The 22,154-nt window shown below is 40.1% G+C and overlaps 2 protein-coding genes across 3 annotated transcripts in view; both read right to left on the reverse strand.

Annotated features, from left to right (window-relative positions):
* Window positions 1-1,808: 1,808 nt before the first annotated feature.
* Window positions 1,809-16,687, reverse strand: LOC115022813 (uncharacterized). Of its 2 annotated transcripts, none has more exons than XM_029453910.1 (7): window positions 16,315-16,687; window positions 12,678-13,691; window positions 11,642-11,856; window positions 10,075-10,287; window positions 7,112-7,674; window positions 6,706-6,797; window positions 1,809-5,446 (listed from the first exon to the last, which is right to left on the reverse strand). In XM_029453910.1, the coding sequence occupies exons 1-7, from the start codon at window positions 16,444-16,446 to the stop codon at window positions 5,357-5,359; spliced, it is 2,319 nt and encodes a 772-aa protein (XP_029309770.1). In that variant the 5' UTR covers window positions 16,447-16,687; the 3' UTR covers window positions 1,809-5,356. The 2 variants fall into 2 exon arrangements, with proteins under 2 accessions (XP_029309770.1, XP_029309771.1); XM_029453911.1 differs by having other exon boundaries at window positions 16,311-16,444.
* Window positions 16,688-22,062: 5,375 nt separating this feature from the next.
* Window positions 22,063-22,154, reverse strand: part of frrs1a (ferric-chelate reductase 1a) — an 8,797-nt gene continuing 8,705 nt past the window's right edge. The window contains exon 16 of the mRNA XM_029453419.1: window positions 22,063-22,152. Coding sequence (XP_029309279.1) covers window positions 22,063-22,152 — 90 coding nt within the window. The remainder of the gene's footprint in view (window positions 22,153-22,154) is intronic.

The following is a 22,154-nucleotide window of genomic DNA, read 5'->3' on the forward strand; positions in this document are numbered from 1 at the left end:
GTGGAGTCTCACCCCTCTCATCAAGCACGTTTCTAGCAGGCAGGGCTCTGAGGAAGACTAGCTGGTGAACATATGAAACATTTAGCTGCTAAACACACAGACATTCCCCTCAGGAGTTGGTCGAGACCAAAAACAGCTGAAAGAGAATATGTGATTTAGATTCATCAGATGGACAAACACAACTCTGAAAGACTTCTCGTTTTGCTCCATGTCTGCTCCATGTTGAAATATGCAATGTATATATTTATTTAACCAGATAAAACCATGACCAGCTTGAGTTGAGTAAGTTACAGTGACTAACTGAATACAGGGAACAGAGTAATGAAGAAGGTATTGTGTGGAGTGACAGGTGATACTGAAGGAGCTGCGAACAAGGTCATAATGATCAGCAGCTATAATCACTCTACAGATAATGAAATATATTTCAGCTGAAACTATATGACATTTCTATGATTTTTAAAGTAAGTGCTTTTGTAGTGTTGTACTGTGCTGTGTACTTTATTACAGTATTTCTAAAGTTGTTTGCAGAGACACTTAGTGGTAGCAAGCAAATTCAATGATTTCAATTGACTTCTTGTTACTACATGTTAGCCCAATATTAAATCAAATTGGTATAAAAACTGGGATCTTCATAAAATGTGTTCTGAGGTATGAGGCAGGTTTCATCACTGCTCAACCCTCAACTTAAAAAAAACTTCATATCTTACTGTGTCATAATTATATTATAAAGCATGTAACCCGATCACTTTGTTTTTCTTTAGTTTGACTTACTATAGTTTTTTTAACTGCTGATGCTTTTCACACTTTTATATGATGAGCATGTGTAATGGTGACGCTAATAAACATTTGTTACAGAGTGATGCTAACAGCTCCTTCTGTCTGTACTGGTCTGTACCTCATAACAGCACGCTGTGTGTGTGTGTGTGTGTGTGTGTGTGTGTGTGTGTGTGTGTGTGTGTGTGTGTACAGGATACATCCTGACAGCAGGTCTCAAAGACAATCTTTGTATAGCTGTGATCATGGTCCACTTCCGTGCTTGTTCTGGAGCTTTCAACAGAATCACATGATCTTCATCTGCAGAAGGATTTGTTTTCTAAGACAGGGAAGAACTGTAAGATCAGAACAAAGAACAGTTTGAATATCTGCAGTTCCACGATAACTGAACAAACTGCTGCTGATGAAAACCATGTGACATGGTAGAAAGCTCCAGAACATTTTCTTCAAGTTTGAGAATGAAGCGTCAATCTGGATCCTTGTAAGGTTTCCTCATTCTTTTATAACTTAAATTCTAAATATGTTAACCTTTTTAAATGAGATTATTCATTATTGTGTATCAGGTAGGACACTTATAAGTACAGCTGCACAGTGTAATGTGTGTGTGTGTGTGTGTGTGTGTGTGTGTGCGTGTGTCAGGTCCAGAGGAAGAGTCCTGCCGTGATCCTGACCGACCTCACTGACCGATCACCACTGCTGCCAGACTTCAAATATCAGAAGCTTTTATTTCCGTAGTCACAGCTTGGATTGTTTTTCCAGTCCCAGATTGAAGTTTTGGCATAATTGCAGCATCATAGGTGTGTTAATATTCTACATATTCCTGTGATCCAGCTTCATCAATGTCTCAAATATGAACATGTTGTTCCTCTACTTCTAATGTCGATGCTTTGTTCTGTGCAACCTTGACACTGCACTCTTTGCTTTGTTTGTAAGACGGATAAGGATTACTTACTTTTTGTAAAAAATAATAATATGTATGTGTGTCTGAAGATGAAGATAGTTGCTGACAGATAAACATGCATGAACACACACAGTAGGTTTCAGGAGTCACACGCTTTATTGACGATGTCATCACCAGACCTTTAATTTGGCAATAATAAATGACTGAAACTCAAGGCAAATAAACAGAACCAGAATAATTGATAAATGTGAGGCTAGTGAGGAAAAGCATTAATGTTCAGGACAGCAGTTTATATGAGTCCATACAGAAGATTAGCAGGTAGCATATGAGAAGCAGCATGAACATCGCCACACCTCACAAGAACTAAATGCACTTTCTTCTAAAAACTAGAGTAGTGTTGTGGAGTAATGAAGTATTTTAGATAGTTGTAGTATCATACAGTATATCATCTACACAGAAACATCATGACATGCACAACTTTACACATGGCAGTTATTATTGCGCATTCAACACATCTCAGAATCTCAAACAACATCCGCTCCTAGATTTGTGTTAAAGGATATGTTCAGATTTATTCAAGTCTACCTTAACACATGTCACATGCTAAAGGTTGATGAAACAGTTACTGTTCCTCCTCTCCGTGCTGGTCCTGAAGCGATCTCTTCCTAGTGTGACTGCTATAAAAAACATTCTCAGCTTAATTCTGTGCAAAAATGCAGCTAAGACAATATAAAGAAAAAAATAGGCTTCTGCAATTTGAGTGTTTTCTTCATCGCGCAAAATTATATTTAACAACCTGCTTGTACTTCTCACAAGGACATTCAGACTTGTATAGACTAGGTTCAGGTAATATATACATATATATATATATATATATATATATATATATATATATATATATATATATATATATATATATATATATATACACACACAGTAAAAAATGTAAGGGAAAACAGAAATTAATGGTACTTACACACACTTGCCTTATTAACTTCATCTAAACTTGGGAAAACATTTTTTCACAGAATGTGGAGTATTTTTTGCCGAATTCACTTAATTAATTTTACAGCCAATAAAAAGGAGGAAAATAGCGACCATCAACTCAAATGAAATGTAATATGCTACTAAGATAGATTTGAGGAAATTTAAACCTAGCCTCTCAAAATTGAGTTTAGAAAATATATACAGCTTCAGGTTGCACAGTGGCTCACAGCTCAAATGTAGTTCATTTGTGACCAATGTGGTTTGATTCTGTGCAAAAACAAATGATACTGTAACAGATCAAAGCTTATCGCACAATCAAAATAGTATTACCTTATTTTATTTCCAACCTGGAAGTTAAAATCTGTCATTTCTGAGTTGACTTAAATACACCTTTATACGGCTGAGTCAAGTGGGGAAACAGTGAGTCGGCTGGTCCTGGGGCTGGAGAAGCCAAACTAAAGGAAGCTCCAACTAGCGGATGTAATGAGAACTATAAAACACACACATGCACACACCACACACAAGTCATCTCTAAAAAACATAGCAGACTTACAATTCAAACATTCTGACACAATATATTATAAACCTTTCACAAATAAAAGCTTTAAGGATTTATAAGCATTGCTCAATTCATAAATATATGCAGAAAAATACAGTACAAGAAATCTCTTTTTAGAAATCAAGACAGGACATAAAAATATGTAAAACTTTTCACTAGACTAGATTAGATTATGAGTCTTTGAGAAGTGCTTGAGTTACTGAGCTAAACCAGCAGAGCCACAGACAGACAGAGTGGCAGGTTGTAGAGTCAGGACGGGACTTCCATGCTAAAAGCTAAAGCATGTTGGCTGCAAATATGTGCTAATGACAGCTCACTTTAAATGTGTTCAGACTAAATGTGAACATTCACATACCTTTGACAGCTGAGTATTTTTTTTACAGCCTATTTGACCCAACAGCTAATGTAACAACTGAACAGACATTAGCTGTAAGCTAGCTAGCATGTATGCGCCGACTGTGTGGAGAATGCCTGTGTGTCAGGTGTCAGGAATCCATATTGGAAGTTTTCTTTTTGTATTGCTCTTAGGGCTGTACCGAATAGTTAGAAGCTTCATTCACGTTGACATTCAAATTCTAAATCAACATCGAAATCCTGCTCAGCTTTTTTTTCTTCTGTATGTCTGTTCATTGTGTTTAAAACTGGTATTTCTGCACAGGTGGAAATAAAGATTAGGCTACACGAATATTAATAGTATTATACTATCTGTAGAATTAGATTCCAGTAGAAGTGATGCGTGGGTTTGTATAAGCTTACTAGAACATATCACAGGTTCGTGCGGGGAGTATCAAAGCAGCGCTTAAATGATTCATAATTTACTGAAACTTAGTCCGCACCTACATGTATTTATGTTGACAAAACTGATGAGTTTCTTTAATAAAAAAATTAAAAAGACAGACTAATTTAATCCAACAAATAATTTCATTCAAATTGAGGATTTAGGGAAAGCTTCATTAGCTAACCTCAACAGAAGCTTCAAATGTAAAAGAGAAAGACATTCGGTACAGCCCTACCAGCTGTGTATTTGTAGCCTTCCTGTCTCAGGTAATGACTGTGTAGTTTTGATATATCAGAGCCTGTATTCACATGTTTCTTCAGAAGCCAAAGGGCAAACAGGGCGGAGCCAATCTAATCTTACATTAGGTAGCTATCTGATAAAGGTTTAATTGTTTTAACACGGCTCAGGTTAACTTGTAGGCCTTACCACTGTTGGTTTTATGTAGAACATCAAAAGCTTTCATCAGAAAAGCCCTGTGGCGTACGGCGAGTAAAGAACATTAGCATGGCTTGAAATTACAATATGTCTGAAAAGAGTGTGTTTGCTCTTTCCACAAAACTGCCCCCCTCCGGAACACTGGGTAACAACCGACCTCTTCCAAAGAACAGGCAAAAACTAGTCAGTGAAAATATGACCCAAATAGTATTCAGTTAGCAGCCAACATGGCTGACATGGAAACCCGCAATATCCAAAGTCTTTTGATCGATGGCTCATTATAACATTTCACACAGGCAGTGATTTTTAAATTCTGGCTTGGCAACTAAAAATACATGAATTGTCATTTTTTAAAGAATACAACATGCTAAATAATGTTGTACCTTGTCAAATCTCTGCAAAGCTACAATATTTTCTAATAAAAGCTGTATATGCTGTTACTCATTTTAATGTCTAAATGTGACTGCCCAGAAAAAGTTTGAAAATCTCTGCAATACAGTCAGTCAGTCATAAAATCAATAAATATCCACACTTGTAGTACCATAATTCATAAACATCTAGAAATCAAAGTGCTGTAAATATTAAAGGAGAATACCCCAGATTCTGACATGTGCTTTAGAAGTTTACATAAAATCTAGGTCACATGTAAAAAACAGTGGTATCATTATGATTGCAATTTTACTCAGTTATTATTAGGATACACCTCCTGGGAATGTGCCTTAGAAGTCCACACAAGGTATAATACAAACAATATCTAAAGTGTGACATGGCTGGCACTTCCATTGTGACATTCTGTTTCAGACATCATGCAGCAGACAGTTTGACTTTAAAGCATTATGGAAACATTAACGAGTTCTGAACAGAAGGAACAAGGCGTAACATTTCATTTTGGCTTTTAAATGGCTGACAGTTGAGTCATCGCTCACTCCTTCTGATTGGCTGATAGGGAGGCCTCCCATCGCTGCGCCATGGCGTTCTGTCGTCTTGGCACCGAAGAGAGGGAAGAGGGGAACTGGAGGAAGGGGGAGATTCAGCTGAACCACTGGAGCCAAAATGGGTTTATGGATGGATTATGGGATGGATGGATGATGGATGGATGATGGATGGATGATGGATGGAGGAAAAGAGGAATAAACAGAAGGTGGAATAGTTGGAGGAGTTAATAGATGGATGAACGCAAGAGTGATGGGTAGATGATAATAATAGCCGAATAATGAATATATTTGTTAAATTGTGAACTTCTGGATTACAAAAATCAATCCAACTGATTAACAAATCAGAAAGAAAGTTCACAATTAATAAATGTAAGAAATTAATGAATGAGTAAAGGAAGAAACCAATTACCCAACATGGAAATTGTAAAAAAACATATTGGAAATGTGATGATTTTGCATGATTTTCATGCAATGTACTGACATGAAGCAATCCAACGCAGTAAATTGCAATCAGCTGCAGTGTAACAGTATACATTACAAAAGTCATTATTAAGCATGTTTGAATCAGGAAGACATGAAAAGTTTGAGTGAATACAATTGTAAAGGAATAAAACATTAATGTAAAGTCAAATGTTTCCTCATTGGTGTACTGTAAATATGTCCTGTAATGTACTGTGTATGTAGATATTTATATATAATCAATGGATCAATGTAGAGCATTTAGCAGCTAAATAACCAGATATTGTTCTCTCTGATATTGGATTAACTTCCACTGAAGCTAATTACTATCAGTGTGTTTACATGGACTAAGTAACCGGGTTAAAGTCAGTTTTCTGCAGTAAGCTTGTCTTAAACGATCTATAAACAAGAAACGTTGTTTCTGTAAGGAGGGATGGTTTCCCCAGGTAGAACTCAGATTTCTGGGCCATGTATACTTGCAACCAGGTGAGTATGCATGGCAAAAGACTGCAGGAAGGGAACAAGTTCTTGTATTTACAACAATAAGTTCTCTCTGACTGTTATGTCTGCAACACAGTTTACATGTACATTATACCAAAGTTTACATACAGTACAGTGTGTCTGTGTGTGTGTGTGTGTGTGTGTGTGTGTGTGTGTGTGTGTGTGTGTGTGTGTGCGTGTGTGTGTGTGTGTGTGCGTGTGTGTGTGTGTGTGTGTGTGCGTGTGTGTGTGTGTGCGTGTGTGTGCGCGTGTGTGTGTGTGTGCGCGTGTGTGCGTGTGTGTGTGTGCGCGCGCGCGTGTGTGGCCGTGTGTGTGCGTGTGTGTGCGCGCGCGCGTGTGTGTGTGTGTGTGTGCGTGGGTGTGTGTGTCAGCCAACCTTCTGGTCACAAGACATACTGGAGCGTTCCATTTTGCGGTTCCTGGAGGGGGAGGAAGGGGAGGAGACACATCTGTCTGGAACCTCTGGCACTGAATAAAAACAAAGAGCAAAAAGAATGATCTCATCATATTATCATTTAATAAAATTATCATTGCAGACAGAAGCCAGAATTTAAAAAATATGTCTCATCCCACACACTCTGTATACAGTATTGTCTATTGTTCTGTTCAACAATGGATTAAGAACACACCATCATTTACAAACCTCTGAATTATTGCTAACACTATTTTGAATCTCCAACTATACATTGATTGAAAACTCTACGACCTCTTTGATCTGAATTCCAGCTCAACAGAAATGCTCCTGATACTTGGATAAGTGGCCATGACTCTACCGTACGTACCGTTGAAACTTATATTATCGTTGAGGCCTGGAGACACCAGCACAGTATCGTACCTCTCCCTCCCTCTCTTCCAGTCCTCCTCCTTCCTCCTCCTCCACATCTCCTCCCTCTGCCTCCTCCACTCCTCCTCCCGCTGCCTCACCATGCGGATCTCTTGCTCCACCAGCGACTGGCTGCTGAGGGAGCGTAGCTTAAAGAACGGATTGGATGAGAAAGTGCTCTCCTGCATTTCCATGGACACAGGGGCGGAGCTTAGACAGAATTCAGAAGCGCTGCGAATGATGAGATTGGAGGTTTCCACAACGATGACGGTGGCACATGGCATGGCATCGTGGCTTGTCGGCCAATCGGAGAGGCCCCCGATTGCAGAGGAGAGTAGGCGGTTCCTGGAGGCGGAGTTGGAGCAGTCAGGCTCCAAGATAATGACATTATTGGCTGTCATTTCATGGTAGACAGATCGGGGAAGGGAAGAGGAGCAGGAAGGGGATGGGGAGATGGACAAGGTAGGGGTGCGGCAGGCTGGAGGTCTGGGTGGAGATCGTCCTGTCTGCAGGGTGGAGGGTCTGTACACAAACCAACAGAAAAGCAACAATCAGTTCATTTGAGCTCAGTTTATCTGGTTCCCAGTGAAAGGAAAGAAAGTAGAATAGAGCGTTACTGTTTTTATTGTATTTACTGTAAATACTGAGCAATTTTAAATGTAATATTCAATATTACATTTTTTCATAAATCTTTTTTTACATTGACAGTGAATCAAATGACAAACCAATAGAGAATCATTTCACCAGCAGTTAACCTCAGCCCTGCCGGGCAGTTGAGCATCTTTTAGCTCATTGTTTTGTTTTTTAGCCAACAGACTCACTCTAAAACAAGTTTACAGGATGATGTTTTCAGCAAGAAAAACTCTGATGAACCCACAACACACTACATACCCAGCAGCAAACAGCTGACAGACAAAGCTGATGACTAGCTTGTGAACATAGCTGAGCATTTAAAGAAACAGATGTGTTCCTCAAAAACAGAGCTAAAAGGAGAGTGAATATTTGACTTAAAGTTAGCACCAAATACAGACTAATATTGTTCTGTGTCTTGGATGTGAAAATAGGAATGAAAATAACATGCCATAACAACTTTATAACTTTATATTATGTCAGGGTTGTAGGATCGTCCCCCTGCCATCAAGTGGTTGAAAAGAAAAAAAGAATAATGTTAATGCAGCTTTAAATGTTGCCAATCATAGTATTTTCGCCCATGTTTTGTTTTGGTGTGACAAGACGAGACATGGCAGAGTTCATCTCTAAAATTAAAATTAAAATAAAACTGTGCCAATATGGAAAAATTTGGATTTGGGCGTGAGGGGTTAGGTGAACCAAAAAACCTAGACAAGGCAAAGTGTAAACACTGCAGGAAAAAGGTCATAGCAAAAGATGCTAATAATTTAAAAAATAGATCAAATCATGCCTCCATTGCTGCCCACACAGCAAAAGATGGACAGTCTTCTGGGCTGACGACTTCAACACAACTATCCATAGAAGGGGTATTTAACAAGGAAGCACGAGAGAGTGCTGGATAGAAGCAGTGCACTGAAGCAGTCACCACATACATTGCTAAAGACATGGTGTCTTTCAATACAGTGGAAAAGCCATCTTTAAAACACTTGACCGTCAGTAAGATCCACCAAGTGGAAAGAGGTCAATAACATTTAGAAACACATGTTTGGCTATAATCTCAATCTAGTCGTGGCTAACGCAGTCTCACATGAAAGGCCATGCACAGAAGGAGCCGTGGGGATCTGACAGCATCATTGGCCAATTTTCCCAAAGCTAGTGGGGAAAAAAAGCAAGCTGGGTCTACCGGAGCGCTCTTTAATTACAGTGAACTGTAATGTTTGTGTAACAATTATTAAAGACCAATAACATAAGTCTTGTACGTACAGTAGGTCCTGTGATGTCCATTTATTTATAGTGTACGCTGACAGAGCCAGGGCACATGCATTCACTGCATGTTGATATCAGAATCAGAAATACTTTATTGAGCATAGAGAAATTAAAAGAACATTTGAAAATAACAAAAATGTGTTGTGCATTATACTACAATATATGCCGCTAAAAAAAAAAAATAGGCTATACAAAGAAACGTTTAAAATATGTGCATCACACTACAATATTATAATAACAGAGTGAATCATAAAGCTGAGAAATGGGATCTATAAATGTGTTATAAAGCAAGAATAGTATCATTTAATACTAAAAAATAAAATATTACTTGAATTATACAGTATAAATGCAGTGTTGCAACTGACACGTGTTTCTATTTCTCACAACAACCATTCAACTTAACTTTTCTTCTTCTAAACTTTAAAATGATAAATAAAATATAGTGCAACATGAGAAACTGTTTATAAAGATCAAAATGTTGTCTGATTGTGGTGCCCCTTCACTCGCTGCTTCTTTTTTTCTTTAGTGTTTGTTGTCATTACTGCCACCAAGTGGAGTCGCTCCACTCTTATACATGGCTCCCAGTCTCATTATGTTCAGTCACAGGATGCTGAGTCAAATGCGACACCTAGTGGTAACATTGGATAAACCAGCCCAACCCTACTGATCATACTGACGCAATATATTCAACTCCACAATGTAAGAAGGAGGGTTCTTTGAAGTACATTTCATTCATGTACTGGATCAGTTTAAGAGCCAATGTAGCTTTCATAGTTATCTTAAATAGTATCCACACCTAAACACCTTTCCAAGTGTACTATTAAAGACAGCAACATTAAATATACTGTAAACCTTTCAGTACAAATATTAATCCTCATTATTCAGTCATTAAACCTGGGTTCTCTTTTCCAAAAGCAAACATAGTTTAGATTAGCAAACCCAGTCTATCATATTAGACACCACAAAGACTGCATTATGCTGCGGTTTACTGTTTACTGTTAAGTGTAGAAAATATTAGTTTGTTACCTGGGTATAGTGAGGCCCTGTGTAATCACACCCCTCTCCCTGCGGTGCCGTTCCTCTCTCTCCAGAGTCAGTCGGATCTCTCTCTCCACCGCACTCTCTGGCTCCTCCAGCGGGCTGCGGTATGACAAGTCATCCAGGCCTGAGTCCTCTGAACTGGGGGACAGGGTGTAGGCCAGGGGGGGCTCCCGGGGCACTGGTGGTGGATGGATCTCCCTTTGAGAGGAAAGGAGAAAACCTAGCTTAAGTTAAAAAGCCAGCATACTTTCTTTACTGTCTTTTTACAGTCGGCAGGTAAGCTGACAACTTTCACACTCTATGCTTATTTTGTGTAATTCATGAGGTATCTCAAGATAAAGTAAAACAATTAAATGTTAAAAGTTAAACTGTGTTTTGGCTCTACAGTAAGTAGCAGATAGCAAAACACAGAATCTTTACTCAGTGTTACAAAACAATCTGGACTGTGGGGGCTGGGAGACCTGGACGGATGCCACACTGATGTCCCATCAAGTACAACAACCTCCGTTCTAAATGAATGTGCTGGCTGTATTGAAATTAGTGACCATGGCAACGGGGAGCAGTCAAAGCAACACATTAACAAACTGACATGTAATTACAACAATGAATAATATCAACATTTAATTTAATCTATTTGGAGAATATGTTAGCTTTAATGGCTGTGATGTAGATGAAGAAAGAAAGAGAAATTTAAAAAGATGGAGAAACAGCACAAGGAGTTAACGCCGGGGAAATTAATCTGAAAATCTTATTCAACACTGAGTCCTTCAGTACCTCATCCTCACAACACCACAGGATGGTGAATGTGACACACACGCTGCAAGAAGTAACGGTACTCTGTCCTCTGAACTTACTGATACTTTGTGTCACATAAGAAGTACTCTGTCCTATCATTTGTTTGTGAAACTATTGATATTGATTTGGGGACAATGACATGGCAGGATATCTAGCTAGTCTTGTTGTTAACAAGCAGCAACCCCGGGGCTGAAAAATTAAGCTAATGCAGAAGTGCCTGGAAGCTGCATTCTCTCTAACATCCAGCAGGGGTTACAAAAGAAGTCAGATTGTATAGAAGTCTATGAGAAAATGAACTTGTCACTTGATTACCTCAGTACCTCAGTTCTCAATCTCTAGTTTCATTCAGTAACTGATGGTCCCATTTGGAGTAAAATAGACGATAGAGCAGCGTCTGCTTTAGGGCGGGGCTACATTTAACCCTTTAATGTGTTTCTATTGTAACATTTTGGTCGCCTACAAATTTTTTGTTCAGTGTTCGGTTGTACTTAGCTCCACCCTCTATGTGTCACTTTTGGTTCCAAAAATCAAGATGGTTACGGCCAAAACGGCAAACTCGAGATTTAAAAAACGTAGTCCACAACCCAATGGGTGACGTCAACGCCGGTTTTCCAGAGCAATAGTCCAAATTCACGTCCCAATCAATTTACTGTCACACAATTTTAAATTGTTGTATAAATGAATGTTTTAATTAGTGTGAGCAGAACTCAATCAAAATAGGAAAAGTAAAACTTTTAGTAGCTCCAGTATTTCCTACCTGTGTTTGAGTCGGGGGCTGCGAGTGGGGGGATACAGTGAAGTGTGGGTGCCCTGGAAGCTCCCCTGAGCTCTGAGCCCTGGTTTGGGGATTGGCTGACCTTTCACCTCATCCTCCATCTTCCTCCACTGCTGGCGGGCCAACAGAAAGTCCACATGCTCATTGGAGACATTTTCACTGTGGCTCTGCTGTTGGACACAGAAGTCTACAGGAACCTGAAAGGAAAGATGATGTTCAGGATTAGATTACTATACATAGAGGGGATTGTGTTTAGTCTCCTAACAGACCTTTGAAGGAACACTAAACAGAGACTGAAATAATTATAAGATGTGTTACAAGATGTAGACCTTTTGAGAACAAGGGAGAATATGAAAAAATGAATAAAGTATTGGAGGATTCACACAGTCTGATGGCGCTGTCTCCATAGTAACAGCATGTGGAGCATCAACAACGCTTAACAAAAGTCAAAAGGAACAGTGTCGAGTTTCCAAAATAAGATCTGGATTTGTTCAATTTCACAGACACTTTAAGAGGATTTAGTGGCATTGCTCTCTCTGTAGGGGCGTAGTGTGGAGGTTTTGGTACAGGTCCTGGTACAGGGCACTGGTACCTAACCTGGCCACTTCACTGTGTTGTCAAGACTCAGGGAAGCTGGGTAGCTAAGCCCCCCCAACTCACTCTCGGAAAGAGTACGTAAGTATGCTTCCTCGTGCATTAAATGCTGAGCTATCAAAAAATCATTAATGTGTGTGGGATCTCTCCAGCATGAAAAACGGATGCGCTTCATAGATATTCCCCCGCCAACCTTTATACCCTGACCTTCCACCGCTACAGAAAGGTCACACTACTTCCTGCACTGGCACTGAACATTGCAGAATCATTCAATGTGAACATAACTCCTAGGGCTACTGGACAGGGCATTACAGAGTGGTATGAAGTTTACCTTCAACAAGTTCACAAATCATCAAATCTTCTGTGGGGCAGATGAAAACAAATGTTTGGGCTGAAAGTTCCATAAAAATAGGGAAAGTCTTACCTTCCTGTCAGGGTCTGTGGAACTGGCTGAGGAGCTGACAGAAGGAGTACGCAGGAAAAGATCTCTCCCTGACCTCATCTGCTCCTCATCATCATCACCCCTGCCTCCCCTCCTCTTCTCCTCTTCCTCCTCTCTCTGCTCCTCTGTTCCAGTCTCTACTTCTGCCTCATACCCTCTCTCCTCTTCCTTGCTCTCTCCATCACAGATGCTATCATGAATCCCTCCACCTGCTTCTTCTTGGTTAGTGACATCACAGGGTGTGAAGATAGCCCATTGGTCCTCTCCTGCGTCGCTATCCGAGTACACAACAGCCAGCTCAGCTTGGAGGCAGTCGCTAAGGTGACTGTCGCTTAGGTCATCTCTGTTGCTGAGGTCGTGACCCCAGGCCTCTAAAGGATCTGAGGTGACAGTTAGGGGCTCTGGTGATGAAGGACTAAAGAAGAGGAGCTCCGACAGAGCATCGTCCTTTATCTCTCCCACTTTCTCTCCTATCCACCTGTCCTCTTCTTCTGTGTCTCCTCTTCCTCCATCTTCTCTCTCTGTTTTTTCTCTCCCTTCTTCCTTTCCTTCTGTGTCTCTTCTTCCTACTTCTTCTCCCTCCTCGTCTCCTCTCTCTGTGTCTTGTCCTCCATCATCTTCACCGTCACCTCCTTTGTCCCCTCCCTTCTGCGCTCCTATCTCAAAAACAATATAATCACACTCATCTCCATCTCCATCTCTTTCTCCATTTTCTTTCCCTGCAGGCTTTTCTTCCTCCTGCTCATCCCCGTTTGGCTGCTGCACCCCATGGACCTCTGGGTAATGGAGCTCTTCGACTTCCTGGCTGCGCCAGCTAACCAAGTTTTCTCTCTCCATGTCTGTTATTGGTGGCGATGAGCTGATTTCCATGGTAACTGTATTTGTTGACTGAATAGGAGTGTGAGAATTGTTGACAGGGTTATTGTCGCTGGAGCTACCGCTGTCGGGGTTACTGTCTGTTAGCTCAGCTGGTCTCCTTAGTCCAGCTGATGCTCTCTGCAGACACAAACACTTAATATTTAATTCATAACTTGATATCAGTCTAAATTCTAAACATTCAAAGCAGTTTGTGATTATTTCCACAATACATTCCCCCAACGGAACCCCGTGCCCCCAGAAATTCAAGTTTTTTTCTTGCCTTGCGCATTCACCACTGTTTCGCTCCCACACACACACCTAAAGTCAGAGCGGAGGAAAGGAGAGGAGTGGAGTGAACTACGCACCAGCAACCCTCCCTATCGCAGCATTTTCTTTTAATACAGGTAGACCACTTGGGCCTGGTCATTGTCAACGGTGACAATTCATGAAGAGCCTGAGTTGACAAGTTAAGGTCAGGAACAGGATGTCAAAATTGAGAAATATTGAGTCAAGTTTGTTAATTAATTAATCAGAATTAGTCAACATGATAAGATGCTTAGTCAAAACTATGCAATGAAATAAAATGTACATACAATTAAATGATTTAATTGTGACTTGTTTGGTAAAAATGATAAGATGCTTTTATTGTCTCATAAGGTTTATTTATTATCTCATAATTGGGACATTAGTCTTAGTTTCCACACAACATGTTGACTTTGTACCTTACAATATTGACATGTTACTTATTGAGTTTTGTATGATCTAAAAAAATCCTAATTTTGATTCACTAAGATTATATATATCTTTTTAACCCTTTATGACTTTTCATCTTTTCATTTTATCCCTGGCTGTTATTCTTCTCTCTGCCGCATTTCTATCCCGATTTAACCAGAACAATTGGTAAACTGCTCTATTGCTTTATGCAAGCAACACATGTGGTTTGTACATGAAAAGTCAAAATAAACACTGTAGTAATGATTGCTTAAGAAAAACAAAAATTCAACTTCAGTTCTGAACTGGATCATGTTAAGTTACATATACAGCAGTTATATGCACATAGACACACTCACCCCCAACCCATACACACAGTAGGAGACTATACTAAACTCAAGCCTTCCTATTGTTGCCATGGTGGCAATGCGTTGGCTGTGAGTGGGTTAGCAGATTATTATGGTCTGTTGTTCCAGGCATGTGCTGGTGACAGATGAGAGGGGTTGCCATGGTAACAGTAGGTATAGCTGCAGAGGCAGGCAAGCTGCTAAGGCCAGTTCTCTTTCAGTTAATTGTGAGGAGAAAGATCCAATTAATCACAGTTTTCAGTTACTTCTCTGCTGAATATGATGACATCTTATATGCCCTTCTTGAGCAGCATGATACTTATATTGATGTGATGAGATAGTACATGTATAGAAGATTAAATATGAAATATGAAAATACCAACATTTCTGTCCATGCTTGCTGACCTGAACATATTTACAAACAGGAGACCTGAAATGAATTTAGTCCAGCTTCAGAAGACTAAATTACACCATTTATGAAAAGATTAGTAATGATCTGCATCTGTGACACACGTTCATACCAATGAGCACTGAAACTACAGCCCTCAATTAAGTGTGATCTGACAAAGCTCAATAGGCATTTTCTTTATCGCACAGCCAATGATTTAGTTCTGTTCATCTCTCAAACATCAGCAGGACGTTGAACCCTTTCTACAACTGATTGGATGAAAGCACCAGTCACTGGGCTGTCATAAGCCTTTATGAAGGAGATTTAATGACAGTGCATAAATTCTTCTGCGATCATTCAATCAATTTATTCTAAATGTAGCCAAGTCACAACATATGGGGAAGGATTGGAGAGCTCTCAGCTCTAATCCATGCTTCCTATCACTTCCTGGATCTGAACCAGTGACCTTTTGGATCATCTATCTAACCTCTGTCAACTTGCACAACTTCTGTCTGAACTTCAGATTTCAAATATATGAAAGACAGTTTCTACACACAATGAAATTGCCTGTAATGTCAATCAACTTCACTTCAAACCTCTGTTTAGCCCCCATCAACAGCTGGAGACAATGTGTGTGTGTGTGTGTGTGTGTGTGTGTGTGTGTGTGTGTGTGTGTGTGTGTGTGTGTGTGTGTGTGTGCGTGCGTGTGTGTGTGGGTGTGTGTGCGTGTGTGTGTGTGTGCGTGTGTGTGTGTGTGTGTGTGTGTGTGGGTGTGTGTGTGGGTGTGTGTGTGTGTGTGTGTGTGAGCGTGTGTGTGTGTGTGTGTGAGTGTGTGTGTGTGTGTGTGTGTGTGTGTGTGTGTGTGTGTGGGGGGGGGGATTACAGAGCAGCTTTAGACATCATTTGTGGAAGATGAGGTATGTTGCCTCATCAGTAAGCATTAAACCATTCACTAGTCTATTCTATTCAATCATATATACTGCATTCTGTTCTTCTGCTCTGTTACATTCTGAAGATAATATATTCTATTCAGTGCTGAGCCAAATGTGTTACATAACACAGCATCCTAAAATCGGGCAAAACATCAAAATCGTGACAGATAAGCACACAAACAGAAGCCAAGAAATCCGGGTTTTGATGGTAGCTCAAGCTAAGCCAAAGCCTCGCGCATACACCTCGCTCATAGGCTACACGGTGGCCGCCAAAACGTCCCCAAATCTCCACCGCACCATGAGAAGGACATAAAGCCCGGGACACGTGTTGTTGTTTATTATCAAGACGTTGTTGACTTGTGTCGTTTGATTTATTTACCTACCAACAGCTTCCAGCACAGCAACCAAAACGAGATCATCTCCAGGCGGCCGCGGCGCGCGCATTCCTCTCCACCTCTCCCTAACGGTAGCGCGAGCAGCCAGGCGGCCACCCGCTGGTGCGAGGAGGGAAGCATACAAGCAGCTGACGGCTGCGGCCGGCGCGTGTATGTGTATGTGGTGGATAGAGAGAGAGAGAGAGAGAGAGAGAGAGAGAGAGAGAGAGAGAGAGAGAGAGAGAGAGAGAGAGGACGTTTGTATCGACCCGGGGTATTATGTTGCCGGTGAATTAGAGCAGAATAGATAAATCTGTATTGGCAGAATATTGTACATCTCTCTCTCTCTCTCTCTCTCTCTCTCTCTCTCTCTCTCTCTCTCTCTCTCGCCCTCTCGCTCTACGGCTGCACGCGCGTTCCCGCCCTCCAACACTGTAAGGAAAGTCGACTCGAGTCGGACTATAGGAATTTAAGGTTGACGGGATGGAGTAGGTAGTGGTAATATTTCTTCCATTTTCAATTAATTATAACAAACACATGCCATCCTGTCAAAAGAAAAAGAGAAAAAAGAAGAAGGCCAATATATATCTCAGTATAATCCGGCATGCTTTCACCAAAAATTGATTGTTTTTGTGCTTTTTCACTCATAGCCCAGGGTGTGCAGTTTAACAAACATCACGTCAATAATGCAGCCTGGTACTTTCTCACTGCTGAGTGGGACAATATACCTCTAACAGGAAGACTCTGTGCTTTAGGTACAGCCAATGGGGATATAAACTAACCTCAACTCCCCCCTGTACTGTAACAATTTAAAACAAACCACTTCAATTCACCACACTGCATTGTATCTCTCTTGTTGACTTATACAAGTTTAGTTTCTTTGAAACAAATGTGAAATGTGAGTCAGTTGCTTGTACTCATCAAACAGGTGCATGATGGTTCCAAAGACAACAAGAAGTTAGTTATTGGAGCTGCAGTAGTGTCAGTGACACACAGATCATAGAGGCAATACCATATTTTAAAACTCTAAATCTCTACATTTCTGTCTGAGTTCATGCTCCTTCACAGAGTCATAACTCAGTCTAGTCTGAACACCTCACTCCTGACATCAGTAATACATCGTCCACCCTTTGCTATTTACAGAAATATATCAAAACAGTCTTGCTGTTGTTGCAGTCGCAAGAGAGGTGATGATGGAATGAATTGCTGGAGTTTTATTCATGGCCTAATATTGACTCACAGACTGTTATGTCATCTGTGTGTGTGTGAGCGTGTGGGTGTGTGACAGAGCTAGGTAAACTGAGGTCAGGTTCAAGTGTCTGATCACATCTGTCTGAACACACACACACACACACACACACACACACACACACACACACACACACACACACACACACAGACACACACACAGACACACACAGACACACACACAGACACACCCAGGATATGGCCTACAGATTAGAGAGAGGAATACAGACAGAGGGGCAGACAGAGGGACAGACAGATGAACAGGGAGAGGGAGACATACTGTACAGACAGACAGACATACAGACAGAGAGACAGACATACAGACAGACAGACAGACAGACAGACAGACAGATGAGCAGGGAGAGAGGGAGACATACTGTACAGGAAGAGAGAGTGATGAGGGCAAAAGCCAGATTTGTCCTTCAGATAGGAAATCATCATTGAACTGCCACCCAACTAGACTGTTGATGTAATGACTTTAATCTGGTGACAATCTGCTCTTAACCCTTTATAGTACATACAAAGCTTTTGTATATTGGGCAGCTCTGGGATTATTTTTTTAATGCAATATAAATTACAAAGTAGAGTACAGAGTTTGTATATGACAGTATTGCTACAGATTATAGTATGTGGTGTCATTATGTGGGCAAATGCTATCTGGTGTCCCTAAAGTGTGTTGTAAAATCCTTGCATGGACAACACACATATCTGCAAACTCGACCTTCATTTTGATCTCAACTACACATCTGTAAAGTTTTGTGACTGCATCTTGCACGGTTGAGAAAAACTCTGTCCACAGAGAATATATAAACACCTGGCAAAGTACTCAAAATGGCTTCTGTTATAGTTCCCGCTTCAGGAGCACATTTTGCCATAATGACACATAATGCCATTCTGATGTATTGCTTGGTCCATGCATGAATTGTGGTGATACCCCCCACTCATAATGTCAAGTGCCAGAGTGTGTGGAAACAACAATACACATGCCCAATGCTTTTAAAAAAGAAAGTGGATGGCATACATTTGATTGCCTGGTGCTGGTGTTATTTACTCGTAGTTGGCAGAGAAGAAGAAGACATTGTTATGAACCAAACCTCTGGTATCTTTCTTTGTCACCAAGGGTGATACAATATGGCTGATTTGTTATCAGTTGCTAGCTTTGTGTTAAGGGTTACTTCGGAAGAAAAAGTTTAAGAAAACACCCACAGGGCATCAAGTAAGGATCAAGTCCATCTAGTCCTCAAAGAGAATTACAATGACTATTGACTTAATACATGTATCTTGCAAATACACTTACAAAGCCAGTGTAAACATATTGAGCAAATCAAACACACAAAGGAAATTAGGAGAGAATTAGAAATTGAAAAACCACATACATGAAGTTAAGGGAGGAGTTAATCCATCCAACGTAGTTGTTGCCCATAAAGCTCCTGATGACACTGTTCACCTAAATGGAGTGCAGACATTATTCCTGTTATTTGTTACTCCTGCACTTTCCTGCTCTAACATGAAAAAGGCCTATTTGATGATAACTGTCCCTCGCGATGAATAAAGTATCTGTCTGTCTGTATGTCTGTCTGTCTGTCTGCCTGTCTGCCTGCCTGTCTGCCTGTCTGTCTGTCTGTATGCTTCTTTATTGACTGACAAGTGGGTGCCAAACCTTTGCTTGTTCTACACCATTAAAGCTCTCTTTGACAAAACTAGTAGTGCAAACACAAGAGTTTGGATTCAGTGTAAGTAGAGCTGCAACAATTAAGCCGATTGTCAGAAAGATACATTATTTTGATAATTGATTTAATGTTTAATTAAGCAAAATTCTCAAACATCCATCTGTTCTGTATGGTTCCAAATTGAATATATTTTGGTATTATATTATATTAGATTGATCGGTTGGGATGCACACATGTTAGCTGTATCTCTAAATGTAAGAAAACTTTTATCCTGTGCTTGGCACCGTTTATACAACCATTGTGAGAGCATTTCACTCATCTTTAAGTGTGAGATAAATACAGTGGACAAGTGGAGAAACATAATGATATAATGCTATGATTACTGATCATCTCTCCTGTAGAGTTCCAAACTTCTATCAATCTATGGTTTTTATTTCCATTTGTCACCCATCAGAGGTCACTGACTGACTGGATCAGATTCCCTATTTAATCCAGCAGTCCCATACATGGGTGTAATCCTACTTTTATGTGACGTCAAAATGGCTTTTTGTCATTCTATGGCAGTGGTTTTGTCTAACAGTGTAAATAATTACATGTGTTTGTCTTCAATAGTAGAGGAAATACAAGGTCACAGCTAGATGTCACTGTGCTGCCAGCTTTATCACACACACACACACACACACACACACACACAACACACACACACACACACACACACACACACACACACACACACACACACACACACACACACACACACACACACACACTCTTTCACTCTGTGTACAGTGTTTCCTGTATTCCACACACAGAAATCAATGGAGCCATGGGGCAAAATAATACGTGACTTTGTGTTGAGAGATAAAAGGCAATCAGTATTTTTTCGCATGTTGTAACGATCATAAAAACACATTGATCAAATTCAATTTGTTTCTCCAAGGGTTATGGAGCTTTGAACAGTAATGGACCAATTCTTCTTCTTGCCTACTTCTACCTTAGTTACTTATTTCCTACATTTCCAGAATGACCTTTGACAATCAGAGAACAAACAGTGTTACTTTTGAATTGGCTATCGCACTACATCGTGAGTGGCAGCCCCCCACACACACACTCATTGAGTGATAACATGTGTTTTCAGAGAAAAGTGTCCAGAAGTGATACTCATCATTTATCATGTCAGGAGTATTGTTAATGCAGACAGCTTTAATGAGGATTGTTGATCATTAGCACAAAAAGGAATCGAAGCTTGGACTGACAACCAAACCTGCCTCTTGACAATTGATTTTACATTCAAAATTAATTTGTCAGACGGAAAATGTAAAGACAACAACTCTCAGACTTTTCCATAATGATTAGATCACACACTTATCTTTTTCCTCATAAACTACACATCAGATTGTTACTAGTTTTCCTACAGGTATCAGAACTCTAACGCTGAGTTTCACAACAGAACACCTTGAGGGATCTCTTCTCAGATGTATAAAGCACATAGAAAAGCATCTCCTGTAGCAGTTATTCACTCTTGTCAATGAGTTTCACAGGCCTTAGAAAAACATTCAAAACAAGCAAAAGCACTGAAAACACGAGGAGAGTTGTGTCCTACCTGCTGCTCCAGCTGTGACAGTAGTGTGATGTCAACTGGTTACGCGGGTGTGAAAGCCATGAATGTTCTGTTTCTATTCCTATACCACTGTCGTCTCCCACATACTCCTGTCTTCCCTTTATATCACCCCCTCTGTCCCTCTGTCTCTCTCTCTGTCTCTCTCTCTCTCTCTCTCTCTCTCTCTCTCTCTCTCTCTCTCTCTCTCTCTCTCTCTCCGTGCCAGCGGGGGGCATATTGAGTGTGTGTGGGCAGCAGCCAATCAGAAAACAGCAGCTTTAGCGACATTTGCGACACACACATGTTCAGCCTCAAACACTGACACACTTATTATAGGACGGATACAGGCATACACAACATTCCCTCTCTCAAACATACATACATACACACACACACACACACACACACACACACACACACACACACACACACACAGTAAGCACATCTGTCATCTGTCATCTGTGACCATCTTATCCAACCTTTCAGAGGATTACTGAGTTGTTGTTTTTTTGACGTAGAAACTGAGCTTGATGATCTCCCACAGGCTCATTGTCTAGCTGATGGTTATTGCATCATAGTGATTCTGTGTGTGATGTGCATGGAAAAGCTGTGATGTGATGTCATACTGATTGACATGCAATGTTATCTTGGGTTAAGAATGTTATGTAATACACTGATGTATAATAGGATGTCATGGTGTAGTATGTTTATTCAGAACAGTTACAGATAACTACATTGGACAACACAAGCCTTGGGATACTTGTCACACAATACATACTCATATAGACTGAACAATAAATTCAACATAATATTTGAGCATTTGTCTCCGTGTGTGGTTTAAGTGCATGTTGAGAAATGTATGAGCATGAGCAGGCTGCACTTTTCTTTATATATACATGAATATATATATACATGTATATATACTTTTTGGCTGATTCAAGAGTTATAGAAGTGTTACTATTAAACATTAATAATGCTACTTAGATATAATTAGAATATGAACATTTGATCATAAATGCATAGGAATAAAGTAATCAAATAAGTACACAAATACAATCCACTATCTGAAGACAAACAAAAAAAAAACATTTGGTTTTAAATATAAATGATTCTGAATACTAAAGTTAGGTTCCTCATTCTTTTATCAGGCTACTTAGAATTATATTGGTATTCCAAGCCTTGCATAAACATGTACCATTTTAAAATTGAAAGATATTTGAGATTCTTTGTCATTAAATATCAAATGTCAGCAATAGAAGACAGCAGGGCCACGGTGAGACCAGAGTTTCCCAGAGCCAAGGCAGCCAAGATGAGAGACTTTATGAACCCCT

Source organism: Cottoperca gobio, chromosome 17 (assembly GCF_900634415.1).
Source record: "Cottoperca gobio chromosome 17, fCotGob3.1, whole genome shotgun sequence".
Lineage (NCBI taxonomy): Eukaryota > Metazoa > Chordata > Actinopteri > Perciformes > Bovichtidae > Cottoperca > Cottoperca gobio.